Consider the following 20,770-nt stretch of genomic DNA (forward strand, 5'->3'; position numbering starts at 1 on the left):
CGACGTAGATTTAGAGCGACGGGCCCGTCGGAACGTTCGTGGATCGCCGTAAGTGTTCATTTGCATATTCTAGGCCGGCCGCAATGGCCTCGCCACCTAGCGGCCGGCCTAGAATTGCATCCTTAAGATCCGACAGTGTAATTCAATTACACATGTCAGATCTTCTGCCTATCTATGGTAAACTGATTCTGTGGATCAGTTCCATAGATAGAAACAGGGATACGACGGCGTATCAGTAGATACGCCGGCGTATCCCTTTTGTGGATTACCCCCTATAATTTGTGCGCAAACCAATCAATATACACTTATTTGGGATTTTTTTTGCAAAAATATGTAGCAGAGCAGAATACATATTAACCTAAATTTATGAAAAATGTTTGCACAACAGCGCATATGTCAGTTAAAGTAACACAGTGCCGTATCACAAAAAATGGCCTGGCCGTGAAGGTGGGTAAACCTTCCGGAGGTCAAGTGGTTAAAGTGGGAATAAACTCCCATGCATGACTTATACCTATAGGTAAGCTTATAGTAAAGCTTGCCTATAGGTACAGTAAATATATCCTAAATGTGCACCGTTTAGGAGATATTTATTTTTGATTCAGCCAGTGACGTCAGTGGCACATGTGTTCTGTACAGTGAACAGCGGCTACCGCGTGCATGCATGGGAGTGACGTCATTACGGCTCCGACCACTCACACAACTGGTGTCTGCAAACCCGGAAGGATGAACGGGGGAAGATGGAAGGCCCTTTCAGAGGTGACAACGCATCGCTGGAGGGCTTCGTTTTAAGGTAAGTTTCTCATGGATACTAGTACATTATGACATTGCCTTGTAGGATTTAAAAAGAAAATGTGGTTTACTACCTCTTTAACCTGTTCTGCAGATACAGTTGTGTTCATAAGTTTACATACTCTGGCAGAATTTATGATTTCTTGGCCATTTTTCAGAGAATATGAATAATAGCACAAAAACATTTCTTTCACTCATGGTTAGTGTTTGGCTGAAGCCATTTATTATCAATCAACTGTGTTTACTCTTTTTAAATCATAATGACAACAGGAACTACAAGTTGACACAAAGGGGTTTGAATGGCTATTAAAGGTAACCATCCTTACCTGTGATCTGTTTGCTTGTAATTAGTGTTTGTGTATAAAAGGTCAATGAGTTTCTGGACTCCTGACAGACCCTTACATCTTTCAGCCAGTGCTGCACCGATGTTTCTGGATTCTGAGTCATGGGGAAAGCAAAGGAATTCTCAAAAGATCTGCAGGAAAAGGTAGTTGAACTGTATAAAACAGAAAAGGGATTTTAAAAGATATCCAAGGAATTGAGAATGCCAATTAGCAGTGTTCAAACTCTAATCAAGAAGAGGAAAATGAGGGGTTCTGTTGAAACCAAACCACGGTCAGGTAGACCAACTAAAATTTCAGCCACAACTGCCAGGAAAATTGTTCGGGATGCAAAGAAAAACCCACAAATAACTTCAGGTGAAATACAGGACTCTCTGAAAACATGTGGTGTGGCTGTTTCAATATGCACAATAATGAGGCACTTGAAGAAAGAGGGGCTGCATGGTCGAGTCGCGAGAAGAAAGCCATTACTACTCAAATGCCACAAAGTATCCCGCCTACAATACGCCAAACGGCACAGAGACCAGCCTCAAACCTTCTGGCACGAAGTCATTTGGAGTGATGTGACCAAAATTTAGCTTTTTGGCCACAACCATAAGCGTTTCATTTGGAGAGGAGTCAAGAAGGCCTATAATGAAAGGTATACCATTCCTACTGTGAAACACGGAGGGGGATCGCTGATGTTTTGGGGATGTGTGAGCTACAAAGGCACAGGAAATTTGGTCAAAATTTATGGCAAGATGAATGCAGTATGTTCTCAAAAAATACTGGAGGAACATTTGCAATCATCAGCCTGGAAGCTGCGCATGGGAGGTACTTGGACACTCCAACATGGCAATGATCCAAAACATAAGGCCAAATCGACCTGTCATTGGCTACAGCAGAATAAAGTGAAGGTTCTGAAGTGGCCATCCGAGTCTCCTGACCTCAAAATCATTGAGCCACTCTGGGGAGATCCCAAACATGCAGTTCATGCAAGACAGCCCAATAATTTACAGGAACTGGAGGCTTTTTGCCAAGAGGAATGGGCATTTTACTATCTGAGAAGATAAAGAGCCTCATCCACAAATACCACAAAAGACTTCAAGCTGTCATTGATGTTAAAGGGGGCAATACACAGTATTAAGAAATAAACACAGTTGATTCATAATAAATGGCTTCAGCCAAACACTAACCATGAGTGAATGAAAAGTTTGTGTTATTCATATTCTCTGAAAAATGGCCATGAAATCATAAAGTCTGCCAGGGTATGTAAACTTATGAGCACAACTGTATACTGTAGAAGTTAGAGGGTTGGGACAAACCATTTAACACTGACAAAGGTGCTTACAATGGTCAGGTTTTATTCATTTCTGTAAAACCTTTATCCCCCAAAGGAACAAAATAGTTTGCTGTAACTGCTTAAAAGTGGTAGCTGGAGGTTGGCCTCAATTTGTTAGCATCTGCTAGTACATTTAACACTTCCTTCCCCCCATATTAACAATGGTGCTGTCCAAAGGTGTCCCTGCACTCTAATCACAAGGTGTGTTATTGTCCAGTTCACCAGGTGAAAAGAATCAGCTACCACATCTAAAAATCAGTAAGGCCCCTTACACACTGAGGAGTTTTTCAGGCGGTTTAGCGCTAAAAATAGCGCCTAAATACTGCGTGAAAAACTCCTTCACAGCATTCTCAATGTGAAAGTCCGAGGGCTTTCACACTGAGGCGATGCGCTGGCGGGACCACTCCAAAAGTCCTGCCAGCAGCATCTTTGGAGCGGTGAGAGGAGCGGTGAGAGGAGCCGTGTGTTTACCGCTCCTTCCCATTGAAAGTAATGGGAAACCGAGGTAATACCGCCAGCAATACGCCTGTGCAGAGGCGCTATACCGTCTGAATTGCCACGGAATTGTGGTGGTATTCAGCCGCTAGCAGTGCGGTATTAACCCCCGCTAATGCCCGAAAAAGGGTTAATACCGCCGGCAATGCGCTTCTGCACATCCCGCCCCAGTGTGAAAGGGGCCTTAGCTGTAATGTTTATTACATTTATTGTTTTGGGTTTAATACTGGTTTAAGATCTTTAGGTATGTCCTAATACAGTATATAGCATTCAATGGATTTTGGAAATCTTAAGATTTTCCTTGCGAAGGAATGGGTATTCACTTAAAGAGAAGCCACCACAGAAGTGAAAACCTAAAAATAGATTTATTACCACCAAATAATAAATAACGTCAAACAGCCATTTTTTATTCGTTATTTTTACACTTTCCTGGAAGTTAAACTGTTTCACAGTTCTGTCATTCCCCGGGGCCTGTTTGGCCGTGTCTCTGGTAAACTCCAGCTCCTAATATATTACATGACAAAGTGAGGTCATTATTCACAAGCACTTGGCACTTACCACCTTTTTCTATATCAGGAGAGATCTATTTTATGTGTTATATTGTAGATTTGATACAGAGAAGGCTGACAGTACTTAGAAAGGCTTGCAGGTCACTAGGAAAGTCTTAGTTGGAATCACAGGGAAAATGGTGTAGTGGAAAGCAAAGCATTCCAACTCTTGGCCTGCTGTGCGGTAGAAAAGTAGTGACAATTATAATTTTTAATGGAAACTTGTACTGGGATAAATATATAACCTGCCAGGGGTGACCTTCTTCTGCAAATACTAGCTGCCTGGATACCGCTGGCTTCAATACTTTCTGTGTCACTTACCCAGAATAAGTATGCAAACAGTGAAATTACAACACTTGATCTGTACACTTGTTCCTGGTAAGCATCTCAACATTGTTAACGCCATTCAATTAGCTTAACCCTTCACCTCTAAGGGTAAAACAAATATTAATGCCTAAGCACAATTTTGCAACTTTGACATGTGTTAGTAAAACTGTACATATCATCACAACTACTTTGTGCATCCAGGTGGATTATACCTTTAGCCAGATTCACGTATGGCAGCGTATCTTTATGCCGGCGTAGCACATCCCATTTGCACTGCGCCGACATAACATAGTGAGGCAAGTACTGTATTCACAAAGCAATTGCTTCCTAAGTTATGTTGGCGTAGCGCAAATGGCCCGGCGTAACCCCGCCTAATTCAAAGTAGGCATGTCGTGGGCGGGCTTCATTTAAATTAACCGTGACCCCATGTAAATGAGGGCCGTTGGTACGGCGCATGCGTGCGCATGCTCAGAATCACGTCGCAAATACTCATTGCTTTCGACGTGAACGTAAAATACGGCGGCTGTTTCGTCGTTCATACCTTGCATGGGCTGCGCCATCTTTTTGGTGGTTTATCTTTACGCCGGAAAAACTCCTTACGTAAACAGCGTATCGGGCGCAAGTACGTTCGTGAATCGGCGTATCTAGGTCATTTGCATATTCAACGCGTAAATTCACGTACACGCCCCTAGCGACCAGCGTAAATATGCAGCCAAGATACGACGGCGTAGAAGACTTACGCCGGTCGTATCTTGGCCAAATTTAAGCGTATCTGGTTTCCAGAATACGCTTAAATATACGACAGCGCGCATTCGGACTTACGACGGCGTATCTACTGATACGCCGTCGTAAGTCTTACTGAATCTGGCTACTTGTTTTTTTTTTTTTTTTTCAGGACAAATTGGGCTTTCATTTGGTAGTAAATGATTATGGATATCTGCTGATTTCTTTTTTTTTTCTATTAGGAGAACTTACCAAAATAGTAAAAGAAATATATATCTTTTTTAAAAAGTAGCTGTATGTTTCTTGTTACTACCATAACCTCAAGTTGTAAAGTGCTGCGTAAACTTTTGGCACGATATAAATCCTGTATAATAATAATAATAACCTACCACCAAAGAACAACCCAAAATAAATTCTCCTGCTCCTGCCAATCGCAGCAATACCACATAAGTTATTTGTTGTTTGTACCCATAGTACAGCCCAGAAGCAATAGTGCAAATATTTTTGTCCTACGTAAAACACACTGACACTAACACTGCCGCTAATAAAAAATAAAAAAATCCTGCCCAAAATATACTGGCCCTGACCTTTGGCTCTGACCTTGACCTTTGACTCTTACGTGACCTAAACACTATCCCTGGCACTGACCTAGATCAAACCTTGATCTAGGTATTTTCTCTTTATTTTTTATTTTATTTTGTATTATTTATTTAGAGAAAAGATATTATATTATATTATTTAGATACAATATATCTTTCCTATCCATTCACAGAGAGAGAAACACATGGGCGGGCTTCACAGTGACTGATCACTGTGGTAGCTAATTAGAGGCTATTACAGTGATCAGGTGACCCAGGGTCAGGAGTTCCGGGTCCCTGATCTTTAGTACAGGGCCCGGGGCTGTCGGGGGAGACCCCAGTCTCTGTGCTCCCAGCATAAAGGGAGAAAAAAAGCGCAGTGCAGTGGGGCCACATATATATTACGTCGGCAGGAAAGGGTTAAAGGGACACTGTCACCAACTTAAAAAAAATGCAGGTTAAAAGCATGAAAAAAACAAGTATTTTAAATGCTTACTTGCAGCATTTTTCCTTTCCTTAAAGCAGAGTTCCACCCGAAAATGGAACTTCCATTTTTTGGAACCCTCCCCCCCTCCGTTGTCACATTTGGCACCTTTCAGGGGAGGGGGAGCAGATACCTCTATAATACAGGTATTTGCACCCACTTCCGGGCATAGATAGCTGCATTATCTGCGGGTATCTACGCCTCTTCAAGTCTCCCCCCGCTTTCTTCTGGGAGACACATGGGTCCCAGAAGACAGCAGGTACCATTTGGATTGCGCAGCGCGGCTTGCACATGCGCAGTAGGGAACCAGGAAGTGAAGTCGTAAGGCTTACCGAAGATGGTAGCGGCAGCACCCAAGGGCCGAGGGACGCCAACATCGCGGGCGCCCTGGAAAGGTAAGTGTCCTTATTTTAAAAGTCAGCAGCTGCAGTATTTGTAGCTGCTGACTTTAAAAAAAAAAAAAAAAAATTTAATTCTGCAGACCTCCGCTTTAAATAATTTTTTATTCACTTAAAATTTTCTAGTGAAATTGACCAGTCCAGGGAGTGTCAGTTATCAAGCAGAGCCACAGTTCCTCTCCCTCCTGCCATAACCCTCTACTATTCTGGAAGTGTCTATGTACTGTCTGTGCTGGCCCTGCTCTTCCTTTCCTCACCTCCCCACATAACCTTTTGTCTACTGAGAGAACTGAATGGGTTTAGTCACAGCAGAACTGAACAGCAGAAGCCAATCGACAGTTGTCGGCCAATGGACGCCCATTGGCACCTGCTAATCAGAGAGGAGACAGACTGGGCTGAGCTCTGCCTATGTAAACAAGGCAGAGCTCTGTCGTGTCAGCAGGGATGTGCTAGATTTTGTTTCCCTGCAAAACAAGAAATAAAATCCATCACATCCCTTAGTGAAAGCAGCACATTCCCAGCCCATTCCCAGCCACTGTCATTACTACAGTGGCAGTGCATATTTTTAGCACTGATCACTGTATTAGTATCACTGGTTCCCCCAAGTGTCAGGCCCCATACACACGAGAGAATTTATCCGCGAATACGGTCCAGCGGACCGTTTCCGTGGATAAATCCTCTTGAGGATTTCGGCGGATTTTCATGCGATGGAGTGTACACACCATCGCATTGAAATCCGCGCTGAAATCCTCTGGCGATGACGTGTCGCGCCGTCGCCGCGATTATGACGTGGCGACGGGCACAACGCTGTCATACAAGGAATTCCACGCATGCGTCAAATCATTACGACGCGTGCGGGGAATCCCTTTGGACGGATGGATCCGGTGAGTCTGTACAGACGAGCGGATCCATCCGTGGGATCCGATTCCAGCGGATAGATATTCTGTGCATGTCGACAAATATTTATCTGCTGGAATTCGGAAATATCCGTGGATAAATATCCGCCGGAGTGTACACACCATAGAATCTATCCGCTGAAACCCATTCGATGGGATTTATCTGCGGTTTGTGTCAGTTTGTGAGAAAAAACACAACATGAGTTTAATTTACAAAAAGCATTGCATGACCGCGCAATTGTCAAAGTAACGCAGTGTCGTATAGAAAAAAATAGCCTAGTCATGAAGGAGGGTAAAACTTCTGGAGGGCAGGTGGTTAATGTTTATGTAAAATAGTTTTACGGGTGGTTATTTATGATGGTGTGATGCAGTGCCATTTATTCTGATTGGCATCCCGATGCACCATCCCCAGTGCACCTGTGTTGTAAGCATACCTCAAGGCTTGGCAACCCACAGTAGTGAATTTTGTTATAAAAGAAAAGTCATGTCCAATTGAGGACACCATGGGGTGGTTGGCAGCCTATTCAAAATTAATATACTGCTCTAATGCGATGCACAACATAATACAGTGCACAAATGTAAATGGGCCCTATTATCTAATGATGTTTCCTGTGCAGTTGTTAATTTAGCTGCCCCTTGCCTTGTATGAAGGGAAAGGAATTGCTTCCATTCTTTCTTTTAAAAACACTTTAAGTCACACAAGGCCTCATGAAAGCACCCGACAGAAGAAAAGTCTGTGTTTCCCTTCTAGCAATCATGTCTCCCTGAAGCCTCGTACACACGACCGAGGAACTCGACGGGCGAAACACATCGTTTTCCTCGTCGAGTTCCTTGTTAGGCTGTCGAGAAGCTCGACAAGCCAATTTTCTCCATTCCCGTCAAGGAAATAGAGAACATGCTCTCTTTTTGGCTCGTCGAGTTTCTCGACAGTTTCCTCGACGAAAATGTACACACGACCGGTTTCCTCGGCAAAAAAATCTCTCCCAGCAAGTTTCTTGCTGGTTTTTGCCGAGAAACTCGGTCGGGTGTACAAGGCCTTACTTGTATGCAGCTCTAGTAACGATAGAGAAAGTAGCTGTCTGCTAGGAGGAGAATACACTGCTCTTTGCTTTGGTACATCCTATAATCTATATAGTCATAGAAATGTTAGTTCATTTCCATGTTGTACTTGTTATTCCCAATAGACAGACATGATTGTCCAATATCACTCTGGGCACTACAAGCCAAGTTTGATGTTATTAAATTATAATACCAAAGACAGTGAGATCACTGAAACATAAGGAGATGTATTGTGTCTATGCCGGTATCCCCAGTGAGATTGTATTTCTTTTCCAGACACTCCTAGGCTCAGAGGGACTGCAAATAGTTAACAGGGAAAGGTCACTGCATGTTTTAACTACTGTTACGTCAGGTCCTTGGACATCCCTAGAAATTAAGCCTGATTTGCTTCCATGTTTTGATATGTGAATATCTGCAGCTGGCTGATGATTATGTTAAATTACAAAGCATACAAATGTAAATCACAGTTCCTTTTTACAGACCGTCGGGAGGAGGAAAGTACTGCCTGGGAGAGAGGAAACGCTACCGCTCCTGTAACACTGATGTAAGTACATATGACATTGCCCAGCTATTAAAGTTTCACATAGTATGCCTGAGCACATCACACTGGGCCTCAGCATTTGTGGTATTTAACTTCTGTCTAAACCAGAGGCAGCTGTAGATTGAAGTCATGCTTATTGGCACCCCTTATCAATTATGTAAGGCCAGTCCTGGTAGCTTATCCATAGATCTTCTTGATCTTCAGTCTAAATTGAAAAATCTATGGGTCTATTTGATCCTAGCTTAACGTTTGATCCACATGTACAACATGTTGCCAGATTTTTTTTTTCCCACTTGAGAAACATTGCTGGGCTGCATCCTTTGCTATCATACACTGTAGCTGAAAAGCTGATCCATACATTTGTGTTCTCCCGAATTGACTACTGCAATGCTCTTCTCGCTGGTGTACCTAAATCCACTATTAAAGTGGTTGTAAACCCTTACAGACCACTTTCACCTACAGGTAAGCCTAGGTTAAGTCTTACCTGTAGGTGCAAGAAATATCTCCTAAACCTACATGGTTTAGGAGATATTTACAAATCGCCCGAACAGGGATGTCTAACGCGCATTTACTGGTGTATTTGGGGGATGCGCTTTCTAGAAAGGGCACGCTGTGCCCTTTCTAGTGGGGGTCATGCCGTGACTGCCGGCTCCTGCATCTGCGGGAGTGACGTCACGCGACTCCTGCCAGTCACAGAGCCGGAGTTTGTGGCCCGGAAGGAATAGGGGTGAAGAATGGACGCTTACAGCCAGTGAGGAAATCGGGGACATCACAGGCTTCGGTTTCAGGTAAGTGACACATAGTGGGCTACTATGCGATGCATAGTAGCCCGTTATGCTTTACCTTTGCAGGGAAACTAAGAGGAAGTAAAACCCATCAGGGTTTACTTCCTCTTTAATTGAATGTAATATGTTCAAAATTCTGCAGCCAGAATCCTGACTCGGTCCGGTACAAGTGATCATATTACCCCTATCCTGGAGTCCTTGCACTGGCTACCCATCAGGTTTCGCATAGATCCTCTTGCTCACCTATAAGGCTCTTCATTGCTTGGCACCCATTATCTTTCTGAAATGTTATCAATTTATTCGCCCCCTCGTAACCTCCGCTCCTCAAATTTTGGTCTTCTGTGTGTGTTCCCTTCTCATGTACACTTGATGGAAGACACAACCTTCTCCTGCTATGTTCCAAAACTCTGGAATTCACCTCCAAAAAACATTAGAGAGTCATCTTCAAATCAAATCTAAAAACGTTTTTCTTTAGACAGCCTTTCACTTAATTATCCCTTTGTTTTACCCTGTGTATTTCTTGTGTTTTCTTTGTAAAGCACTTCGAGAAGCTAACCTTAAAGGCACTATATAAAATAGCGTTTATTATTATTATTTTTAATATTATTATTATTGTAGCTGTAGACACTGACCAAAGGGGAGATTATTGCAGCCTATATGGGTGGGCTCTAGGACTGGGAAAACGTTGGCCTTTTCATCTTGGCAGCTACAGGACTTTGTCCTGGCACTGGTGGGCACCTTAATTATGGAAGAAAATGAATTATACTATACAGAAGTGGCCTCGGCCCTTTGCTTGCCTTTATATGTCCCTTGGGACACTATTCCTCCCACTGACACCAACAATGGGGCACTATTTATCCCACTGTTATCAACAATGGGGCACTATTTATCCCACTGACACCAACAATGGGGCACTATTTCTCCCACTGACACCACCAACAGGGGCATAATTCCTGCCACTGACCCCAGCAATGGGGCACTATTCCTTTCACTGACACCAATGATGGGGCACTATTCCTCCCACTGACACCAACGATCAGGCACTATTGCCTCCCACTGTCGCCAATGATGGGAAATTATTTCATCCACTAAATTTGTGGCATTGTTTATTCCCATTGACACCAGGACATTTTCTACTGCCACTGGCCACAGTCCACCCCCCCTAAAGTCTGAAGGACAGTAAACTGGCCCCTTGTTTAAAGATTTTGGAGACCCCTTCTATACAGTATAATGTACTCTGGGCTCAGTAGTGTTTTAGGTGGTGGGATAGAAAGGAAGCCAATTGGAAACATTGTTGATGTGAGTGGGTAGCTGGGGGTAGGCAGGTTTCAGCCCCACACTGATCCTTATTTCTTCCTCTGGCAATATTTGACTGGGACTCCTAAGGCCCACCAGTGGAAAAGATAGGTAGAGGTTATGTCTAAGCAGTTGTAAGTTGCCATTGTTCAGGTGGTATGGTTTAACAGCAATGGATAATTCTTAGCCAACATAGAAAAGAAAAGGATCAGTTTGTGGAAAATGTGATTTTACAGCAGAGGTTTTCTATTGTCAAGATACTTGACCCTACCCTCAGTCCATTGTTGCTGTTCACATATTGCAAGAAACTGGAAGAGATTGTTCACTTCTATCCAAAGCCCATCAGAAATTGCTCATTGCTAACACTGTCATTGGCTGCTAACCTGTAACACTAAACTGTCAGAGATTGCTCACAGGTTCCATCATTAAGACAAGTATTGTATAAGAACATTCATAACACAGTATCCTCAACTTCTATTGGAATTTGATATCAAGTTTAGACAAATGTGTATTAAAATAGGCTCCTAAAGAGGCATATTTACTGTATTGCAGTGACTGTGACATTTGCCAAACATTCACTGCAGTTGAATCACTTACTGTTATTTACAACACATGCACCAGGAACATAGGAATGTTTGGTGAATGTAACATTTACTGCTTTATAAATATACCCCTTTAGCCTCTAACTTTAAGCCTTTACAGGATGATGGAAGGGTTATGGTGTTATATGGGATGCAAAGTGACTTGTGTTAGCCTGTGCCGCATTTCTTAAATAACAGCTCACCCATGAGCTGCATAGTTGTAATCCACATGATTGTTGAACCAAGAAATGTAATGTGATTTGTATGTTGACATTATGCGAATAAATTAGCATTGCTAACTAGGGTTGCACTGGTACCATTTTTTTTATTGGCTAGTACGAGTACCGATATTTGTGCTCAATTTGTGGTGCGATTTGAGCCCATACATAATGAATGCGCTCAAATCACACTGCAAAAAATCTTATGCAATTTGAACAGAATTGGGTTGCAATTCCTGTTAGATTCTAATGCGATTTTCTGCACCGCACCTGTGTGATGCCAAACTGAAGTCACTATGACAAGCCTGGGTTCACAAAGGAGCGGTGCGGGAAACTGCATCTGATTCGGACATGAATCGCACTGCATTCCTGTTCAAATCACATGCAATTCTTTGATGGATGATTTGAGCCCATTAATTTTGTACCACAAAGGTATCGGTAAGCGGTAACAGTAAGTGCTTGATCAGAAGTATTGGTGCTCATACTCACCGATAAATAAATACGGTATCAGTGCAACCCTAGTTAGCAATGCTAATTTATGTGCATAATATCAACATACAAACATGATGTCAAGATACAAATCACATTACATGCCTTGGTTCAACAGTCATGTGGATTACAGCTAAGGACTCAAATTACTCAAATTACACTGCAAATGTGTCCGTTTCAGGTATTGGAGCATGTGCAAGAGTACTTGTCCAAAATCTTAGTATCGGTACCGATATATATATATACAGTCCTGATCAAAAGTTTAAGACCACTTGAAAAATGGCAAAAAATCATATTTTACATTGTCGGATCTTAACAAGGTTCCAAGTAGAGCTTCAACATGCAACAAGAAGAAATGAGAGTGAGACAAAAAAAATTTTGAGCATTCAATTTAATGAAAACAACGAATAAACTGAAACAGGCTGTTTTTCAGCTGATCAAAAGTTTAGGACCACATGCCTTTGAAAGGCCAAATATGTGCAAAGATATGGATTCATTGTCATTTTCTGTTGTGATGGCAAAGGCAAAAAAACTCTCCCTTTTTGAACGTGGTCGGGTTGCTGAACTGCATAAGCAGGGTCTCTCATCAAGACACTGTACAATCCTCGACCCAAATTAAGGCCCTTACTGGTGCTGACTGCAGCCCCATAACCATCAGATGGCATCTGAGACTGAAGGGCTTCAAAAACAAAAAACGTCTTCAAAAACCTCGTCTCCTTGAACGCCACAGAACTGCTTGTTTGAACTTTGCAAGAGAGCACCAAACATGGGACATTCAAAGGTGGAAGAACGTTTTATTCTCTGATGAGAAAAAATTTAACCTTGATGGTCCTGATGGTTTCCAACATTACTGGCATGACAAGCAGATCCCACCTGAGCTGTTTTCTACGCGCCACAGTGGAGGGGGCGCCATAATGGTCTGGGGTGCTTTTTCCTTCAGTGGAACAATGGAGCTTCAGGAAGTGCAGGGGCGTCAAACGGCCGCTGGCTATGTCCAGATGGCCCTCGTCTGTGTGGTAACGACTGGGTTTTTCAACAGGACAACGCTACAGTACACAATGCCCGCAGGACAAGGGACTTCTTCCAGGAGAATAACATCACTCTTTTGGCCCATCCTGCTTGTTCCCTTGATCTAAATCCAATTGAGAACCTTTGGGGATGGATGGCAAGGGAAGTTCACAAAAATGGACAACAGTTCCAGACAGTAGATGACCGTGCGGCTGTCTTCGCCACATGGAGAAGTGTTCCCACTCACCTCATGGAAACGTTTGTATCAAGCATGCCAAAACTATTTTTTTAAGTGATCAACAATAACGGCGGAGCTACTCATTACTGAGTTCATGTTTGGAAGTTGGATTTCTGTTTTGGGGGGGGGGGGGTTAGTTTTTTTTTGAGGTGTGGTCCTAAACTTTTGATCAGCCTGTTTCAGTTTATTCGTTATTTTCAATTAATTGAATGCTCAAAAAATGTTTTGTCTGACTCTCATTTCTTCTTGTTGCATGCTGAAGCTCTACTTGGAACCTTGTTAAGATCCAACAATGTAAAATATGATTTTTTGCCATTTTTCAAGTGGTCTTAAACTTTTGATCAGGACTATATATATATATATATATATATATATATATATATATATATATATATATATATATATATATAGACACAGAATAATTATCTGCTGAAGATGTAGACAACTTTTTTCCAGCCTGGGTGATACCAGTGCTGAGTTGTTGCCCTTTTTGCTAAGTACATTGTACTAGAAAGTGTCCCTCTTTCTCATCTCAGCAATGTGGGAGGTAAATTTGGGAGTTATGCAGTACATGATGGATGGATTACTTTGAACTACTGTTTTTCTCAAACCATTTATGCACAGTGTCAGCATCTATTATGCCTACAATCACTTTAAATTACATAAGTCTGCTGATTGTGCTTGTTTGTCTCCCACCCTTCTAGAATAAACTAATTAATTTTCATTCTTCCCTGACTGCTTTTCAAACATGAAAATGGCTATACTCCTCCAGATCACCTGTTATGGTATCCTGGAAGGCTGTGCATTCTTTTTGGGCAATGTTAATTCATTTAAAAGGCTTGTAATGCAGACTGTGAAAAACAGAATATGGAAAATGGTACTAGCAGCTGTTCGGTAGAAGGGAAATGATGTTCCATGCCGCTCTGTGAACTTTGGTGGCCTGTGGGAGTATTCGAAAGCCTCCAGTATATTCCTACCGATCACATATCGTACTCATAGCTGCATAACTAACTAGGTTGAAAACAGAGACCTGTCTGTCAACTTTAACCTTTCACACCCCAGCAGTGTAGGTTCAAAGAAAGGCAAATTCCTTCCGGATCACATAAATGGCAGTTGTTTTAATCTTCTGATTTAAAACATTCACATACTTTTCTTTTTTTATTATGACTTTGGATGGAAAGCATCTAGGCTAGTTTTACTTCCTTTAATATATTTTGGGATTACTATGTTATACCATGGGGCATTACAGAGCTTAAACAGTAAGGGCACCTTTAGTGCACTACCCTTTTTGTGCCCTGATGCCCCTCCAACCCCTACTTAGCATTCATGACAAGGCACATATGTTCTCACTTCAATGAGATCTTTGCTGTGTGGCCTGTATGGTGCTATACAGTCTGTACCTGAAAACACTTGTTGCGCCTAGATCCTACCCCTGTATAATCTTCATTCAATTTAAAGTCATTCAAGTCTGTAGTTTGTACTCTACCCATCCATTCCTTTTTTGGAGTAGTGGTTCAAGGCCAATGCATCAGGTCACTATTAGGGGGAGCTGCACACAGAATATATCTTTTTTTACCTTAATGCTGAAAATGCACTAAGGCCAAAAAAACTCCTACCTATACAGCCACTTTAATTTGTCCATGTTTGGCCTGCTTGCCCATTGAAGTACCCAAGACTCACAGGTATGTAGGAAGCAAGGCCCCCCATCCTCCTAAATTACTGTACTCTGCACATCTACAGCCAGTCACCAGGTCGAGGGAACATTGTTACCCCGTGGGTAGTTTTGTCCATGACCAATCTCGAACATGTACAAGGCTCATGGTCATGTAATGGACAAACAGAGTGTTGGAAAGGAAAGCATCAGTAGCAGAGGGGGTAAGCTATCAAACAATTTGTTATGTTGAAAGGACTTAGGATAAGATTGCTTTATGGACTAGTGTACATGGGCATTTGTGACACAGTTTGTGTTTGCCTTGCATTTACTTTGCCTTTGCATTGGCATACATGGGGAGTATAAGCAAAGCACAAACTGATCATAGACTGACCTTAACTGATCTCATATGTCTGTGTACAGCAGCCGTAATAGTGATATCATTGGTGGCACAATGTTGGCTCAGTTTTAAAAGTGACAGCCTTTGCTTTGCATAGGCAATGTCTACACGCTCATTTAAATGTTCAAAGCAAGCATTAGTGGTATGAACAATAAATCTATGAACTTATGTGTTAATGTCTAGGCTGGCTTACTGGCTTACTTTTTAACGGTTTTGCCCAAAAGGAGTCATTACATCTTGTTGTTTCCTTTGCTGTGAAGCAAGGTCATATGTACCAAAAGCGGCATCATACTGCACAGGGAACACAATGTTTTTATTGGTGGTGTGGTGTAATTCACAAATATTCAGACTGCACTTGGCATTTTAGTAGTTATACATATTTTTAAAATGTGCAATCGTTTCACCTTCCAAATTCTACAGCCTTGACAAGCTGCGGTAGGAAGCCGAAAAAAATAAGCTGTAATTACCAAGGCATTTGTTGGGTTATTGTATTTGTAATGTGTTGCAATAGTGATACAATAAGCTATCATTACAGTGTAGCCACTAGCAGGCAGATGTCAGGATGCACGCAATGCTTTGTAACTACTATTTGCTTCAATAAACAAATGTGACACTGCATTGTAAGCCTTCTTGCACACTGGGGCTCTTCTAAATGTTTTTCTCCTGGCAGTAGAAAAGCAGCTAGAATTTTTTTTCCTAAGCCACGTTTTTTCAAATGCGTTTAGGTGCGACAGACGCTTGGGAATTTATTTATTTCATTGGCCAGAATATTTATTCTGGCCATTAAAGGGAAAAACGCTCAATCGCTAAAAGCGTCTAGCACTAATGTGCGTTTAGACACGTTTACCCTCGTTTAGGCGTGACATGCATTCTTTTTTGCCAAAATGCTCTTCTCTTGAATGCACAGGTGAAGGTTTTTTTTTCTGCCTCTAAGCTCCTGTGAACGCCCAGAGTAGTATTATGTATATCAGGGCTGGATGGGAATTAGAAACCAGACTTTTTATTGGAAATCAAGCTTTATAGAAAAGTATTTGCTACTGTTTTTGTGTGAGTATATGTCCCTTGCACCTGCAATCCTGGCAGCCAACTGCATCACACTTGGGAAACAAAAAAAAAAAAAAAGAAGAAAATTACTTATTCTAAGTAGTGGGCGCTAATCTTCCTTGTGTTGTAGCAGAATCTTCTGCATCCAACATGGTTCTGGGGAAATTATAAGCCTGGTCACCTAATGCGTATTATAGAACCTCCCACTGGCTGTTGAGGCCTGTGACTATAATTGACGTCTTTTGCCATCTTTAAATGCAAGGGAATGCTCCTGCTAAAAAATCAGCAAGTTACACTATAGAAACTAATTACCCAGACTGCCTTTTCTAGTTGGGATGTACCTTCCTTTACTCATTCTGTGCTTATAGTAAAGTTAGCTGCACACAACCCGATATTCCTCCAGAATTGGTCCATATTTTATCGGCAGGTGGCCCTTACCCTGAAGGAGCAAAGTGGAAAATTGTTGGCTATCAGATGCAGTCACTGTTACACAGGCAGATGTTTCTTGTGGATGGAAGAATAATATTAGATGTATATCGTTCAGTCCAGGGTCGGAAAAAGGGAAATCTATACATATTTGGCTAGCATTGTGCTAACTCCACACCTATGTGTTTCAGTAAAGTGTGATAAAGATTAGGAATGGCCTTCAAACGCACAATTACAGTAGGTGGTAATGCATTTGTTGCTGCAAGTTCCTTTTTCTGGTCTGTTGCTGTGTGTTAGCAGCCCAATCTAAATGAATCTACTGCCTTAATGCAACACACGTCAATGCACAAAATTCTGTGCTTCTGTTCTTTTGGGACTTTAGTTCCACTTACATGTTTCATTTATGGAGGGATACCAGTTGGATTAAAAAGATCTTTCACTAAAAGTGCCCTAAGTGCTCAGTTGTTTTGGGTGAGGCCCTTTAGTCTCCAAACTGCAGGCCGGATGTGGCCCTTTGCTTGCCCTTATCTGGACCTTGGGGCACTATTCCTCCCACTGATACATGACACTAATCTTCCACTGAAACCAACAACGAGGCTCCATTCCTTCCACTGACAGCAAAGATGGGGAAAAAAATGGGGCAGCCTGAGATGATCTAGCAGGGCCTAATTTTCACACTAAATTTCCTTGTTAAAATGAACAAGCTGAAGTTAGAAGCCAATTGGCTACCATTCACAGCTGCACCAGATTTTGCACTCTCTAGTAAATCAACCATATAAAGTTTAGGGCAATTTTAGTAAAAATCTATGTTAAATCACTATCTGGCGTCTTACATTTCTTGGTAGCTCCATTGTGGAGATATCCAAAGCAGCAATCCACCCCTTTCCACTGCCATTATGAAGACGACTGTATTGATCTATTTATCCTCGCTATAAAGGGCATCAAAAACTACAGCAGTTTCCTGTAAGGAAACCATAGACTTCACTCCTCATCAATGACAGCTGCTTCACATTTTAGGTCTGGACAGAGTTTTAGCGGGCTAGGGCATATGTTGAACATGAAACTCTTTCTTTTCTCCTGCATTCCTCATAAAATTATTTATACTGGTAGTTGATGGGCTTCATTACATAGCACAGCAATTTGATAATTCCCTTAGCAGGAGGCTGATGGCACATCTCAGCACAGGCTCAGAAACAGCTGGGCCCTGCCGAACTATAACTGCTTTTCCAAAACTCTGTTTAACTTTGAGATTCTTCATCTGCTTTTCTATGTGTGTTTATAAGGAGATACCTGATGGATACCTGATGGATTAATTGCTAAGGGAGCCTTGACACGCATTGGAGATAAAAACTGTGGAAGAACTGGTGTAACACTTAAAACTGTTTATATAACCTCAATTATATTATGCTTGCCCAATGTTACAAAAGATACAATTTAGTCTGCATGCCAGTTGTACAGTCTTTTTTCTGTTGTAAGGTTTAACAGTTGTTGCTCCAGCAAATGAGACCATCCAAAGATGTCCTATGCCTTCATTTATACAACAAATAAAATGTTATGAAAGTTTACCTTTTCCCGAATCATTTTCCCAAAGAGTCTTCTAGTTTCCTAGTAATTGATAACCGCTGATTTGTATGTTAAGTCGGATTCATGAGAATACATGGACTCACCCAATTCTTCTTTGCTTTTTGGGAAATGATTAAGCATAGTCACCAATGGGTTCATAGTTAATTTTGAATGGGATCACAACATACCTAGGCAGTGCAGAATACACATGTGCACACTGAAATATTTTGTTTCGGAATTTCGTCCGGAAAATAAATGTATTTAGTTACTCCTGAAATTCGTTTTTATTTATTTTGTTAAAAAATGCACTCGTCCGAAAATCCAAATTAATTAAGGTTAAATCTGTAATTGAAGGCTTATGGTGTCCGTCAAATGTTCTAAGAAGATTCGACGAAGCAGCTAAACTGTACAACGCCACAATCGTACATTTCCGGACGAATGCTCCGCCCACAAGCTATAGTAGAATTCTAATGTTGCATGACTAGTAATAATTATATATTAAATATCAACCAACATTAGATTTCTTCTATAGCCTATGGGCGGAGCATTTGACCATAAATGTCCTTTTGTGGCAATCGTATGTTTTTAGCTGCTTCGTCGAATCTTCATGTCTCTATGATGTCGAATCTTTTCTCTCTATGTCGAATAATCTTGGACTAATAGAGTTAGGTTAGGCACATTCGACCGCAGGTTCGATAGACAAGGATCGTTATTGTCACCGTCATGTTGAATCTTCTATCTATATCGAACTGTTGTCGCAACAAAATGAAAATAAAGCATTTTTTATGTTGGATCTGTCGACTTTTGGATTCTACACGTTTGGTAAAGCGGACGCAAAAATCCCCGAAATTTGGACGAAAATGCAATCGGATGAAAACAAATGCACATGTCTAGTGCAGAATAACACACTTGCGTTTTTACCACATTGAACTGCAACTATATGTGTTGCGCTGGCTGCTTGCTCAAGATGAATGGGTTGTCTTCATGGAACACATGTTAACGTGCTAAATAATACACTTTAAAGAGTTCCCCTTTTCCAAAAAATAATGTATACAGTCAAAGGGTCCCAGTTTGTTAACTTCTTCCCATCCCCCCTTGCGTCCTCCTAAATAGTTCAGAATGCCCAGGGGGCAGGAGGGAACGGCGATCATGTCACCACTGTCACAATGGTGACATGATTGGAAGTTGGTCCTGCTGCTACCAATCTTTACCCCGGACAGACAGCTGTCTTTGACAACTCTGTCTTTTTGCTAAAAGCACTTTCAATACAAACATTGGCTGCCCAGCAGCACATATGTGCAGCATGTGGACATTAAAGTCCACTGTTTTACCATCACATTTACACTATATTACCAAAAATATTGGGACACCCGCCTTTACACGCACATGAACTTTAATGGCATACCAGTCTTAGTCTGTAGGGTTCAATATTGAGTAGGCTTACCCTTTGCAGCTATAACGGCTTCACATCTTCTGGGAAGGCTGTCCACAAGGTTTAGTAGTGTGTCTATGGAAATGTTTGACCATTCCTCCAGAAGCGCATTTGTGAGGTCAGGCACTGATGTTGGACAAGAACGCCTGGCTCACAGTCTCCACTCTAATTCATCCCAAAGGTGTTCTATAATGTCAGGACTCTGTGCAGGGCAGTCAAGTTCCTCCACTCTAAACTCTTTCATCCATATCTTCTTGGCCTTTGCTTTGTGCGCTGGTCCAAATCATTTGGTGAAGGGGGGAAAATATGGTGTGGGGTTGTTTTTCACGGTTTGGGCTTGGTCCCTTAGTTACAGTAAAGGGAACACTTAAAGCATCAGCATACCAAGATATTTTGGACAATTTCATGCTCTCAACTTTGTGGAAACAGTTTGGGGATGGCCCCTTCCTAGTCCAACATGACATGTCCATAACGGCAAAATATTATTTATATAAACTTTCGTTTTTTTGTGATTTATTCTTTTAGCCTTGTCCATCGGGGTCTCGAGACTTCAGAGAAAAGCAGTGTGCAGACTTTGATAGCATGCCGTTTCGAGGAAAATACTACAACTGGAAACCTTACACTGGAGGTAATGTGCAATTATTTAATATTTATTGAGTTTGCTGCCTAAAGAGGTTGAAAACCTCAGAAAAAAATAAAAAGAATAAAAAAAAACTGCCAGACAAAGGCATTGCATACTAGCTCATTATAAAATACTTACCTTAGAACGAAGCTGTTGCAGCGGTCCCCGCACTCTGCTGAGACGGCTGACATTTTCCCTAAAAACTCTGCTGGGTTCGATGGCTCTGCCGCTGTGACTGGCCGGAGCCGCAATGACGTCACTCCCACGCATGCATGCGGGAGCCGGAATTCACAGCACGGTGCTCAGGAATGCCACCTGTGGGCCGTTCCTTCAAAGCGCATGCACCAGTGCCAGTGATGTCATTGGCTGCATGCAGTGTAAATACCTCCTAAACTGTACATGTTTAGGAGGTATTTTCACTACCTATTGGTAAGCCTTATTATAGGCGTACCTATAGTTACATGTCAGCAGAGGAAGTTCACTGGCTTATAGGTATGTGGTAAGAGGGTATGTGCAG

At 41.9% G+C, this 20,770-nt stretch overlaps 1 protein-coding gene across 1 annotated transcript in view; it reads left to right on the forward strand.

The window, feature by feature from the left end:
* ADAMTS6 (ADAM metallopeptidase with thrombospondin type 1 motif 6) overlaps positions 1 to 20,770 on the forward strand; it is a 397,790-nt gene that overhangs the window by 278,323 nt on the left and 98,697 nt on the right. The window contains exons 14-15 of the mRNA XM_040340248.1: positions 8,440 to 8,503; positions 20,157 to 20,259. Coding sequence (XP_040196182.1) covers positions 8,440 to 8,503; positions 20,157 to 20,259 — 167 coding nt within the window. The remainder of the gene's footprint in view (positions 1 to 8,439; positions 8,504 to 20,156; positions 20,260 to 20,770) is intronic.

The sequence above is a fragment of the Rana temporaria genome, chromosome 1, assembly GCF_905171775.1.
Source record: "Rana temporaria chromosome 1, aRanTem1.1, whole genome shotgun sequence".
NCBI lineage: Eukaryota > Metazoa > Chordata > Amphibia > Anura > Ranidae > Rana > Rana temporaria.